The sequence below is a fragment of the Nymphaea colorata genome, chromosome 6, assembly GCF_008831285.2.
Source record: "Nymphaea colorata isolate Beijing-Zhang1983 chromosome 6, ASM883128v2, whole genome shotgun sequence".
In the NCBI taxonomy this organism is placed as follows: domain Eukaryota; kingdom Viridiplantae; phylum Streptophyta; class Magnoliopsida; order Nymphaeales; family Nymphaeaceae; genus Nymphaea; species Nymphaea colorata.
Genome location: NC_045143.1, coordinates 2818584 through 2832851, shown reverse-complemented (window position 1 = coordinate 2832851; position 14268 = coordinate 2818584). Strand labels below are relative to the sequence as shown.

The 14268-nt window shown below is 38.6% G+C and overlaps 2 protein-coding genes across 2 annotated transcripts; one reads left to right on the top strand and one right to left on the bottom strand.

The window, feature by feature from the left end:
- The first annotated feature begins 910 nt into the window (after positions 1 to 910).
- On the top strand, positions 911 to 5241 carry LOC116256215 (uncharacterized). The gene is made up of 3 exons (XM_031632507.2): positions 911 to 2170; positions 3922 to 4171; positions 4645 to 5241. The coding sequence occupies exons 1-3, from the start codon at positions 1865 to 1867 to the stop codon at positions 5031 to 5033; spliced, it is 945 nt and encodes a 314-aa protein (XP_031488367.1). The 5' UTR covers positions 911 to 1864; the 3' UTR covers positions 5034 to 5241.
- A 1951-nt stretch (positions 5242 to 7192) lies between these two features.
- Positions 7193 to 10478, bottom strand: LOC116256239 (DNA-directed RNA polymerases II, IV and V subunit 11). Its single transcript, XM_031632538.2, has 5 exons — positions 10319 to 10478; positions 10124 to 10213; positions 9931 to 10009; positions 9704 to 9799; positions 7193 to 7577 (listed from the first exon to the last, which is right to left on the bottom strand). Exons 1-5 carry the CDS (start codon positions 10369 to 10371, stop codon positions 7542 to 7544), a joined length of 354 nt encoding a protein of 117 aa, XP_031488398.1. The 5' UTR covers positions 10372 to 10478; the 3' UTR covers positions 7193 to 7541.
- Between the last annotated feature and the right edge of the window lie 3790 nt (positions 10479 to 14268).

Genomic DNA, 14268 nt, shown 5'->3' with positions numbered 1-14268 from the left:
AAAACTAAAAGAAGAGAAATTTTATGTCATATTTAAATTGGAATTTTAAATTCGCAATCGAATCCAAATCGTATTATGATATGTTGGGGATCCAATTTCATAATGTATGCTCATTGGATTAGAAAAGGGTAATTGGATAAGTTGCTGGCATTTAGCCGAGGCTCTTTTCTAATAGGACCAGTTAGAACAGTCCAGAAGAGAAAGCCTTCAAATTTTTGCGCTAATGTAAGCTCGAGCTGTTTCCCTTTTGCCTATTGGTTTTACAATGCCGCATTATTCAAACTTAATTAATTTGCTGTTTGAGTGAATCCCTAGTTCCATGGAACACATTGTTCGGTACCCTCTAGCTAAAGACGTAGAACATGGTTTTCCTGAGTAGTTTAGCCAAATTATTGTCAATTTAAAAAGAAAAAAAGAAAAATGGGTAGGCGATAATTAACTAAATGATTTTTTTTTCAAAAGTACACACTAGTTTTGGTGAAACATGCATAACATACTTTATTTCATTCAACTATTTGAATTACATAAGAAACAAGCAGTTTAATTACAAAATTTAAACTTGCACATATTTTTGTTGTATCATAAAACCATAACTTGTTTCTATTGAAAACTTAATTAAATTGAATAATTAATAGTTATATACTTAATGACTATCAAGGGCACTCGAGGGAAGCCTTCATCCACCGAGCGGGGCATGACCTGACCGTCCCAAGTTGCATCCTGATCCGAACCCTATCCACTATCCAGCGCGAACACCAAAGAAAATAAGGGTGACAATGGTTGCATTCAAGCATCAAACACTAGATATTGACACCGTCCGTTGGCGCTGCCCCACCATCCGCGGTCCGGCATTCCTGCCGTTCCCGTCAGAGGCTGTACATCAGAATTCGTAACGTCGATACCATTTTTATCCGTTCTCTCCTGGGGCCGACATCTCTAGTCCTCTTTAGAGGGACGAGGTATCGCCCCCTAGGGTTTGCAGCTTTCGGCTACCCTTTGTGATTTCTTCTTCTTCCTGTTTATCATCGTCCTCTTGCTATCGGTTCTTCCATCCATTCGAAACCCTAATCGACCTCTTCATTGGAAACCCTAATCTCATCTTTGTGGACTTTTCCCACTTTCGTCGGATAGAGCAATTCGTTTCGCCGATTGTCTCATTCCATTTCTTTTTCGCCGTCTCTCGGTAGGCCTAGTCCTGAGGTGCGGAAATTTGGAGAAGCCACGCCCTCTCGTTTTTGGCTTTAGTTTGTCGGTCCAACCGATCCGGAGCTTAGGCTTGCTTCTTCCGGAAGGGGGGAAGCCCTAATTTGGGAGGGTTGCGTGTAACTTTGGTGTCTCGGATTTTCTGTTTTTATTAGTTTCGCCTTCTTCTTCTGGTTTCAATTTGAGATTTTGTTTGCAGAAACGAGGAGGTATTCTCTATTTTTTTTTTTTTTGGGTGGTGAGGGAGAATCAAATACGGAAAATTTGGTTCCTCAGGTAGGTGAAGCTAGAAATCTTGGGTGATAGGATTGACGGACATAGCTTTCTCCGCCCAAGAGATTGGCTGGTTAACTTTGATTGGCTTAGAGGTTTTTTGTTGATGCACTGAGAACGTCATTGTTGCCTGAGAAGCTATATTATTAGACGATCTAAACATCAGTTTTCGGGATTGATCGATTGCGAAAACTGCACTTTGGAGGGATTGAGCTGTATCTGTTATTTGTAGTTAAAGGGATTTCGTTGAACATTTCTTTCTTTGGACCTCTAGATACTTAAGACCGGGGTGTACTGCCTACTTGTGTTTCATAGAACCTAATTGCTCGATTTGTCCAGTCGTGGGTTGTAGTTGGGAGCCTGAGGTCTGGTGTAGCTTCCGCTAGAAATGGTTGGAGGGGCAAGCAGGAGGGACGATGGGCCCTTGGGGATAAATAGCTCGAACGGATTCGCCGCTCTTGAAAGCCTCCGCAGGAAGAAGAAATCTGACAAGCAATCCAAGAGCAAGGGTTCAAAGGGTCAGGCGAAGGAATCAGAAGCCCAAGTTTTCTGGGCTCCTGCTCCACTAACTGTGAAATCGTGGGCCGATGTCGACGACGATGACGATTATTATGCTACGACTGCTCCACCCCAATCAGTCTGGGGCTCGTCAGAGCAACAGCAGCAGCCAAAGGATTCATCAGACGTTGTTGAGGTAATATTGTCATCACCGTCATTTTTATTGTTCTTTTACTTCTGGTTGTACTTTCTTGCAAATGTTGATGGTTCTGGTATAAATAATTAACTCTCACCTGCGTCGTTGTTTTATTCGGTCTTCTTGATGCGGGTTTCTTACCTGTTGCTGTCCGTCTTGTGGTCGTTTTGGTTGTAGGTAAGTGGATATGAAGTCTCGTCCTTTTTCTGTAATTCAGTTATAAACACTCTAAATTTATTCAATTTACAGATTGGTTATTTCCTTTTTAGCGTGTTTATCGACACTAAACACCATTGTTTTTTATGCTTCCTAGTTCCTAAGTCTTTTCTCACGTGATGCCAAAGTGGTCTTGAGGGGGATGAATTTTGTGGTCTGTCTACATTTTTTATGGCTTTGTCGAAGGAAATAGTTGCTCCACTTATCCACTTGCAACACTTCTCCTTTTCTGGCCTCCCTTCTCTTTCTTCTGTCTCCCCTCCTCCAATGAGTCGCAGTAATAAACCAGATCATGCTTTGCCGAAGCACATCAAGAAGAGTTGTACTGTCTTCCATGTTAATCAAATATTTTATCGTTTTGAACAGTATTGTTATGTTATCGTTAAATTGAATGCTTCATGTAGTTGTATTTATATTGTACATTTATTATCATAATCTTCATATCTAATTGTTGTGGCTGAGATCCCAAGGGATCCATTCAACTGGTACTAACCAGGTGGACAAGATTCCACAATCTCTGTCCCATGCTAGTCCTCTCTTGCTGCAATGTCCGACCCTGTGCATGCTCCATGTTTGGCGATAGGGATTTGAAGGTTTTCATCATCCAGGGACTTGCAAATTTGGTTAGTGGTAAAAGAGCTTTCCTTTGGTCTAATCACCTCCATCACCCCAACCGCGACAAGCGAGTGGCTGCAAGCTTAAGGTTGGGAAAATTAAATTGATAAAGTTGGAATATCTAGATGTTCTTTAAAACATGAGGCCAAATTTTTCTTGCTATACAAGATGAACAAAGCTTTTAAGTTTAAGCCATAGTTCTCTTTCAGCAATTGGTTTAGAACTGGATTAACTAGCCTACATCTTAGCATGAATATGCCCAATCAAATAATGACATCGCTTGGCATTGTATCGAACATTGTTTCAGTAACTAGAACATATAAGTGCTTAGCACCTTCTAGGTATTGTATTTTGAATTTTTTTCCTAACATAACTATGTGTTGAATAAGGTACCTCTTTTTCTTATGTCCTGAACTTGGTTGTATGGGAGTTGACAGAAGTCATAGAACGCAAGCTATGGCACCACCAATCCTGTCTTGCTAGGAGAGATGTTGTTCGGTGAAGTGGCAGTAGATTTAGGAGTTCATCTTGGTTACCCAAGTGGTTCTGTGCCGGATAAGGTGGTGGGCACCATCTTGTCCTGGATTCTTGTTGTGGAAGCTTGTCTAGTGTGTCCTTTGCAGGGCAGTGCACTTGGGGAGTCATCTTGGACATGAACCGAGTGAACTTCTTGCGTGTAGGTTCGTGATCATTTACAATTAAGAAAGAAAATTTGAAAAGGAAAGCAATGTAGAATTGATAGGGGATTTTGGTTAATCTTTGTTTCATCTCCTATGTAGGTGCAGATTGGTGATTGTTGATTGTAATATTTTATTCTCTCCTAAAACTTGTCAACAGGAACCTGTGTTTTTAGTAAGAACTTGAAGTTTTTTTAGTTGTATTTTCATTTTGTTATTTTTGTCTCCCTTTGCTTTTTACAGGAAAGTGAAAGTGAAGATGATATGCTGGATGAAGGTGATGATGTTGATGATGATGAACATGATAATGAACAGGAGCCACCTCCACCAGTCGAACCAGAGGCAAGGAAACAGGTTCAAGGTCCTGTAGCACCAAAAGAGACCGAAAGGCAGCTCTCAAAGAAGGAGCTGAAGAAAAAGGAGCTGGCTGAACTTGATGCTGTTCTGGCTGAGCTAGGCCTTAACAAACCCACTGAGCAGGATGAATCACAAGGTAACAGGGAAATTGTTTTGGCTCTCTCATTTGTTTGTTGGACTTTCTAGCAAGGATCAGATCATTGTTCATTAGTTCATTATTATGGCTTAGACAAGTCGTATTCTCCTGTTGGTTCCCCTTGTTCTGGAAACTGCCCTCTAGTTTGCATTTTTGAGACCTCTAAGCTTGTATTTTTTTAGTTTAGAGCCGAGTCTTGCAGAGTTGGTCACTCTATCATAGAACTTTGTTCATGTTTTTGTTTTGTTGCTTTTGGGTTCCATGTATTTTTCTTTAATCTGCACTTTGGACTTGCAAGTTTTTTAGTTTGTCTGATGCGTGTCATCTCAGAAAATAACGTCCTGAACTATTGAGGAGCCTTATTCAATTTTCTTTGTTGCACATGCACGTGAAGTGTTCCATATTTTTTCTTTTTTTCTTTTTTTTCCATGGATAGGCTAGTATTCATTTTTTTTAATGACTTGCTGCTTCAGGGAGTGAAGAGAAAATGCCTGATGAGCTGAATGGAACTTCAGAAAGGAAAGAGGCTTGTGTTACAACTGGGGAGAGTAAAAGTGCAAAAAAGAAGAAGGCAAAGAAGGAGAAGTCTAAGGAAGCGAAAGATGCACAAGACCAGCAAAACGATGCTGCTGCTCCTGGGTCGGAGGAGGCTCCAGAGGGTGAGCAAGCTGAGGAGGAGGCTTCTCAGGTCGATGTAAAAGAGCGACTAAAGAAATTGGCTTCTATGAAGAAAAAGAAGTCTGGGAAAGAGTTAGACGCTGCTGCAAAAGCGGCTGCAGTGGAGGCTGCTGCCAGGAGTGCAAAGGTTGCCGCTGCAAAGAAGAAGGAGAAGTCTCATTACAATCAACAGCCTGTGCGGTAAAGCCCATTTGTTTTGATGTGTTGCACGGGCTGGAATTAGTTCATTGCTACGTGAGAAATAAAAACAGCACGCTGTGGCTTCAAAATGACGACCCTGTTGTTATTTTCTTCTTCTTAGGTAGATCACCTTTTTTTTGTCATCTCAGTCATGTATTCCTTGGTTCATTTGCACATTGATTTCTATATGACTATCGGAATGGTTAATCTTTTTCCTTGTGTACATAACCCGATTTTGTGAGAAATGGGAGCCGGTGATATGTAATGCACCTAAGCTAAGCTGCTCTGAATCCTCTGATCCTAAGCCGATGTTAAGTCTACTTGGCGCGAACGCATGCCAAAGAGGCGCGAAATAATAGTTACACGGCACAAAAGGATGGGCTTGCATGGTAATTGTTCTCCAATGCCATCGACTCAAGGCGCTAAATTGCTTATGGCAATTCACTTTGAGCTTTCCAATTCGACTTGATTCACATTGCTCAAATGGGTGGGGCTGGGATGTAAGCACGCCCACCCTCGGTGTACCAAAAAAAGAGTTTACGGGGGTTATTATGACGTACCAGGTGAATTATGATATACTTAATTCACGTCTTAAGGGTTAAACCTGGAGGTTGGGCTTGCCTGGCGCATCGCTCGAGCTCATAATGTTGGCGCGGTGCCACACCACATTAGCCTCACAAACTTTATTTATTTTTGTGCAAATAATTTCATATATTTGGTTGGGTAACTTTATTTATTTTTGTGCAAATAATTTCATATATTTGGTTGTTTACCCACTGGGCCAAAACTTCTGGCTCTTCTAGTGGCTACTCCACACGGCTCTGAACAATATATCTCAAACTATTGATGGCCCATAAAATAGGTGAAAATTTTAAGTTAATTTACAGTTAATCTTTTATCATCAGTGTGTTGATAAGTGTTGGCAGATCTTTTCTAAAATTAGGGGCGGTGCCAGGATTTTTTTCAGGAGCGGGTCAAACGGTTCATGGGTCAGATTGGGTTAAGAGGAGGCAAACTAAAAAAAATTGATTTTTTTAATATAAACTAAAAAAAATTGATTTTTTTAATATAATTTTTTTTTTCCTTAAATCGAGTACCATATAGCATCAGCAACTTGCGCTGAGGTTGGACAGTCTTCTTAAATACCGAATCAGCTGAAAACTGAGGTTAGGTCGAGCCGATCACTCAGGACAACAGAAATCAAAGTAGAAATAAGACGCAAGCAAACGCGAGAGTCTTACGTGATCAATAAATTGGACACCTCCCACCCGTGATGAATGAACTAGCTTTTTTGAATTTCCTTCAAAAGCATCAGCTAGCGTGGTTGATAACTTCGGATTTAAGATTTAAGGTCAAACTCGCTGCATAAATTTGAAAGTATCAAACTGTCAATTTACGAACTACAGATTTCAGATCCATGAGAATGCTGAAATCCATATATCTCAAATCAGAGGGGAGAGGGGTCAAGACTTCAAGTGTGAGTTTCAGATCCACACATGAAGGTAGAGAGGGGAAGTAAGTGAAAAGGCAGAGAGAACGCATCAAACAAGAGCTTTTAAAACCTAAGATTTCAAAACATCAGATCTGATGTTCTAAAATCGATCATGAATCTAAGATCCAATGGCAACCTAGGACATAACCATATTATATGATAATAACGCTAACTAAGAGCTCCATTCACTTGGCTAGGAGATCCAACTTAGGACCTTCAAATGATGAAGAGTCCACAAGGAGATGCATTTCTCAGAAATGGGATTTCCAGGCAAGGGAAGATGTATCAACATTTTTGGAGGTTTATGCTGACACAAACTTGCTGCACTTATACTCGAAAAAGGAAAAAACTACCCACGCTTAAAATCAAAGCAATAAAAATTTCCCAAAAAAAAAAGGGAGAAACAAATTGAAAAGTACGGTTGCTAGATGGCTTTATGACATGCACCACTTGAACACATCGGCAAATCGTCATGTCTTTTCTCTATTAGAAATATGATTGTGAGTTCACAGTTTCCTACTAAGCAAGTTATATTGATATATAAGAGATCCTGATCGGTGATTGTCGACCCTCATTACTAGCAAATATTCTCTTATTTGCAAATATAAGCTCATTATCAGGATGCCCGTTATTTATAAATTTGAGAATAAAGGGACCCAAAATCACATCTATATTAGGAATCACATCTATATTATGATCTTAACCCCTCAATGAGAGTCTTGATACTCGTACAAGTTCCATTCACGTCATCAATGATGTGCTAGATGGTGGAGAAACCTATTAGGACAAGACAAGGACTCACGAATCTCGATGATATTGCACATAGAAATGAAGCGCCGTCTTTTTCTCCCCAGAAAGATGGAGGTTGGTTTTGTATATGAATCAAAAGGCTCTTGTGCCATACAAGTTCCAGACAGTCGATAGTAAATGCCTAATTGAGCTCCAGAGACGAGTTCTAGCTGACCATGTTTGGATTCTACGTAGATCAAGCACCTGATTCAGAAACCATCCAAACATTTACTAGTAGCTGCTTCTCAGATGCCTTTGTTCTTCATCCTGCAAGTAAAATTCAAAACGAATTAAATTTTACAATTCAAAGGAATCTACACAGAGCCAAACTTTGCCATAAAAATGGAATCAGGCTCAAGACGGAATACAGATGTATACGAAAGCCCTACCTGCAACAGGATGTATCTACCAAAAGGATACTCATCCCAGTTGGATGAGCCTTAGATCAGTTACTCGACACAAAAATCTAAATAATCAAAGGGGACCACATATTCCTTTTTCAATGAACAAACAAAAAAAATAGGAGAGGGTCCCATGGCTCAGAAGAAAAAAACATAATCCACATGTTGTCCAATAGATGAACTAACATTCTGTTAGAGAAATTAAACCAAAAGCCATATAGATTTCATCCAGGAAAACCCTGGTTTAGACTGCTGTAACCCTTATGATCAACATATAAATGACCGCTGATCTGTAACTGTTTTTATGTCAGAAAAAAGAGAAATCTAGAAAAAGAAGTGTAACAGGAGTTGAACTCCAAAACACAGTTGATGCATTGAGATCGTTCGTGCTACAGTAGAAAGCAAACACTTGAAACAAGTTCGCCCTTGAACTTTAGACATGCTAACTTGGAAAAGGTGGCCTTCCAAGACACTAAAGACACCAGATGGTCGTGGCCAATTTCTAAGCCCTTATTACAACCACTTCATTTTTCAGCACAATCACAACAATAATATAGTCCAAAGGTGCTTATGTGGTCACCAAGTCATGTGGTGGTCTCAGATTGTACCAAGAACCATTTTAGACTTCATTCCATGACACAAGCTTTCGTTTAAAATGGATCTGTTCATGCTGACATAACAAAATTTTATTCTCACCCTTGTAGCCGTTTTCACCTTAGTTACCTCAATTCTTTTGAACTTCCTGCATGTCTCTATATCTTGCATTACAGCTAGGTTATGAGGCCTCCACTCATAGGTATAAGACACTTCCTAAGAATCTTTGCACCTATAGGCACGACATTTCCTAAGACTCAAACATGCATTATTTGGCTTCACTAGGGGGAAATAATAAAGCGAGTCCGACATGTAAAGAAATTCCGCTGTTATCTTTGTTGCGCCAGACTGCATATGAGCCACGTTTACAATTAGGCAAAAGGCCATTTATCATGTGTATCCAAAATATTCACAGAGTTGCCACATCCAATAATGCCAACTTTGGTTCTTCAGGTGCTAGAAATAACTGGTTCATAATGCTCCAGCTAAGCAATATTATTTTGAACGAGAACAACACTTGGTGGGAGGGAAGAGAGAAGGAGATGAAACATTTTCTTCTATCCTATGCCAAAGCACTTCTATGTTTATATCATTTTGTGAATGCCTTGCGGCAGAGAACATGGGAAGTGGCTACGCATGTAATCTAGATTACAAATTTGTGAAAAACAGTCAAGTGAAGAAAGATTCATAAAACTGTGTCAGTAAATCAATCACATGATCAGGAAAGGCTAATAAACAATTAATTAATTTGCTCAAAGTAAACTCGTCAAAGTAAAAAACGATAACATCCACAGGAATCCTGTGTCTTAGAGCCACTCGCTTAACATATATCCTCTGTGGTAGAATAACCAAAGGGAATTTTTAGGAAGAAATGAAAAAATAGTATTTGAAGTAGAAAATCCTTTCAAAGTAGCATTTGCATTTTGGAGGTTCTACTTTAGAAGTTGAAGTAATCACAACAATGTGAGTTATTTGACATTCAACCATTACACACAGTTGTCAACGATGTGGCCTTGTACTGATCCACTTTTTTCTTCTGGGTTCTTATGATATTGCTTGATATGAACCTCCCATGGTTTTTTATCAAATTTATTCATTTACGGATCAACTATCTCACAACGACAGTGTTGCTGCTTCTTAAGTTCACCATTTTCCATGGATCACATAAGCTCTGGTTGGTGACATAAGCAACTCCTGTATGACCGTGTCCTCTATTTCGTTTGTATTCGGAGGAAACTTATAAACATGCATCAGTAAGAAGTTTCTAACGTTACAATGCTGTAGTAAATTCACTACCCAGTAAAATAAAATAAATGAAACGAAGGGGAAAATCCAAGCAAATTCATCTGAGCAAGAATAACTGGAGAAAGGAATCATCGAAGATTTAAGGCACCAAACCTGAAATGCATTCTTCAAGTAATCAAGCTCCCTATCAAGATCATTAATGGCCTGGTTGTACGCCTGCATCGGTGACGACTGGCTTGACGTATGAATCTACGAAATCCCCACAAAATTTTCAAAGCACGAACCAAATAAATACCATGAAAACTCCATAGCCCATGAAAGAACAAAAACCAGCTGGAATTCGAATCAAAACACAAAAGCAACCAATATTTCCTACTAACCCTGACTAAGATCTTGTACTGCAGTGGGTGTGGAAGCTTGTATCCAGCAAAAAGGACATTTGGGTCTCTGTGCAACTGCCTGGAATCGCATATGTCTAAAGTTTAGAGCAAAGCCCACAATTTTTTTCCACTTCAAACGAAACAAAATGGTATTATACTAAGAAGGGACACACTAGGGTTTTACGGGGTTTACATCCTGAGGATATTCCCGATCGTGTGATCCTCCCTCTCAATCGTGAAAGATGCTGCGTTGATGATCTTGGTATCTCTCTCATACGATACTCTGCGGCCGCAAAAAAGGGCAATTGAGAACAAATTGGAATAGAGGAACAAGGAGAATACAAGAAAAAGCAACGAGGGTACAAAGAAAAAGAGATGGAGGTGGTACTTCTTGGTCCCCTCCGGCACAACGAAGCGCTCGTAGCGGTCTGGAGCATTCATGGTGCTGACTGGTCGTTCTTCGCCGGAGACTCCAAAGCCGGAGAAAGAGAGAGGGGTACTGGGGAGAAAGGTTTAGCGATGGATGACCACGGATTTGGATCAGAGCCAGAGGAGAATCTCATTTAGATCGGAACCCGACGCTGGCGATGCGTGGCATGATTCGGGAATCGGGATTTGCCTTTTTTGGATTATCTAAGCAGGCAACCCGGTTTGAAGGTAAAATCTGATGCCAAACTAGACTGGACCAGATCCGATGGATCCCAAACAAGAATTCAAACAGGGCCATAACCTATTAGGCAATTTGAAAAATGGATCCGATTATTCATCGTAAAGTTCATAATAGACTTCGATTTTAGATCCATGCATTTCCTATTACTAACGTAGAATTTAGTCCCATACAATGTGGCTGAGGGCAGCCCCACACGCTTTATTCAAAAGAATGAACAATGAACTCGAAATCAACAGAAACTCATGACTCTAAAAATCATCTATGGAGTTCGATGCACGAATTAAATTTTATGGGCCCTTAACTTTAAAACACTATAGGATCGTTGGTTTTAAAATAATAAAATCCTCAAAAGATGTGTTTGTGCATCGGAGATTGGTTTTTTCTTTCATGTTTTTGGACATTATTGCCAAGTTCATCTGTGAAAAATTGCATTTCAAAAGTTGGCAACACTAGAAAACCAAAAGCCAATTAGCTCTCTTTTTCTCTCTCAATCTGTATTCCTACTCAACGATGGAGCCAAGGACTTACTTTCTTTATAGGGGGCAAACTACATTTTTCAAAAACTTTTATGTGGCTGAACTGTAATGTTCAAAAATTTCTATAGGGGCACTTTTTTTCTTTTTAATTATACAAGGTTTTTCCAAAATTTCTTGAAAGCTATGACTCGTGCAAGGTTCTGTTTACCGTTGGTTGGTTGTGTAGATAGCCTAACAAGGTTCTGTTTATCATTTGGGTTTTGCCCTTTTTGAGAAGTCTTTTAATTTAAACCGCAGGAAAATTTTGGTCACTTCTAATCCATAACATGCGATCCCTTGTTAGGCCCATAAAGTATAACTTGCTTGATTCAGACATATTTCTATTACAGACTCATTTAATATATTGGAGCAAGTTGAGCGTTATTAGCAGGAATCTTGTTGACTAAGAAATAATAGCGCACAGTATCATGCTAGCTGGTCCCTTAGTCGTGCAACCTTCGAATAATAAGATATTCCTATTCTTGCACACTTTTTTGGTTGTTTGCTAATTATCATTCTCCAATTGTCGCACTTTATTCATCATTATTTACCTTTCCTTCATCTGTTTCATATGTTTCATTTTAATCCAGTGTAAATCAGCCAAATTCTCTTAACTAATGATTTGATTCAACAATGTAACAATGCATTGTTAGTTACATTCACCAACACAAAAGGTGGCTTCGATGGGCGTAGTGTAGCTGATTAGACTAGAATTCGTTCGTTAGTTCAATTCTCATGGGTACTATTTTTCTAAGCTGAAAACGATAAATGCATAACATTTTAGTTGATGGGTGTACCATATATACTGTTTTTCACTCATATCCTAAAGTATTTAGAGGAAAAAGAGAAGAGCTTCGGCTTCTTTCGGGTATCTTCCCTATAAACACAGTAGGTGCAAAATCTGCACACTTGTGACGGCATCCACAGGCATATGGTCGAAATGTTTAGTATTAGGCAGTGGGCATGCCTTCCTGAAGTTGGTGATATGGTTGAAGGACCGCTTTCGATGTCGGTGGTTAATGGACTCGAAGAAAGTAAGGGCGTTTCTTCCAAAGCAAGCAAATAAGGAGGCGTGCAAAGAAAGAAATATATGGGAGCTAGAAGGAACTGTAAATGTATCATTGATAGTATGCTCTCCTCAAACACAATAAATAATGTTAAGCAGGTGATTTGAAAAAAAAATGTTGTGCTTGACATATTTTTCTCATTATGACCTGTGTCTAGCAGGAATATTTCATGGGATTTTGACATTAATTATGTCACTATATGTGAAACTTTCGGCAGACATCAATAAGATTTGAAAGAAAACAATGACAAAAACTGCGGAGGTATTTGGATGACAATGTAAAACCAGGTTTTGAGAGTCAAAACCTGGTTTTGCCCCAAAACCATTGGATTTGAGGTTGAATGGGAATGGATCTGTCATTAAATTCATGAATCTAAGATTTTTGTGATCTCAAATCCGAGGTTACCAAACACCCCTTAAAGGGCTTCACTTATTGTCAAATAGAGAAGTTTTTGTTCATCCGACAAACAACATAAACGTAGTACATACATAAAGTAGAAACAATGAAGCACTTTATCTCTTATTAATTTGACCTAAACTACATGGAGAAGCCCAATTATGTTTTTTGGATTTCCATATCAGAATACATGGAATTAGACTGCCTTTTTGTTCAAAAATTGACTGAGATGTTGGGTTACTATAATTAAAAACAAGGTCCTGCTGCATAGATGCCTTGACTTGAACAAATTTTGCAAATTTCATACTCGTTTGGACAAATCAAGTGTGCCACTCTTAATTGTATCCCCCTCTAAACTTATGCCGATGCGAGTCAACTTGGTGCAAAATAACTTCAAATGCCAATTAGTTTAGCCTAAGTGCGATATTAGGTAATGAAATTAATAAAGTTGAGATTAATGGTTTGTTAATTAAAATTAAACACTTAATGGAGTTGGTAATGGCTGAAGACTCAACTTAGCTCAGACCTAGTGACGGTCTTGATCAACCTACCATGTTTAGCAGTCACACCTGGTTCGCGTTGGTGGACTTAGTTGAGGTTGGTCGGACAGACTTATCTAGTTGGGGATTTAAATTGTTTCTTCACCCAGATTTTCTTCTAGCCTATGTACTTTCGAGTTGTCCATGTTTGCATGTTGTTTTTGGAGACATATTAAGTGCTTAGTGGACATTTGTTTGCACTTGATCTAAAATCTTCAGGATTTAAGATCCATGGACTTAAGATCAGACTCTCCTTTATCTGATCTTAAATTTGACATTTTCTTAATGCAAACACAAGATGAAGTAAGGATTTCAGGATCCAACGTAACGTCATGAATTATAAGTTTTACCATAGATGTTTTGGCACATCATTAAAAAACATGTCATATCAGATTTACATCAAATAATTCAAATTGAAGGAATAAAGTGGCTTATGAGGATTCACACAATGCAATTGATTTATAAAGGAACCGGCTAGGCGTCAAACATCTATAAATCTATGATCAATTGTGGAATGTATTTTCTTTATTTTCAACTTTTTACTGCATCTTATTGCCATTTATTTTTATGTTATACGTAGGTTAGTCGATTTGGTGGATCTAATTTTATATGTATATATATATATATATATATATATATATATATATATATATTGTGAAAAAACTTTACATTGGTGGATCTAGTTTTTTTATATATATTTTTCTAGAAAACTTTATATGGGCTTGATTATCAAGATAGATAGCTGTTAGTTGAAAGCCATCTTTTTTGAACTATATATATATATATATATATGTGTGTGTGTGTGTGTTTGTGCATTATATTTTGAATAAAAAACAAATTTACTTGTGAAAAAAATGGTTCATCTTTCTGTTCTTATGGGTCATATCACATAGTTTAACCACTTTCATGATGAGTAACGCAACTAGTCATGTTGAATGTCATGTTTCAATCATGTCGGAATTTCAAATTTTGGAATGTGCTAGCTTGATGGCATTAAAGAGTATTGATCTTAAGATTAAAGGTGCCCTTTAGAGGTCAAGTGAATTTGCTCTTGTGTCTCTCTCTCATTGTTTTTAGAATATGAAAAATAGACAGCCAAGCATTGAAAACAAGCTTAGGATCATTTCACTTATCATTCTCAATAATAACAC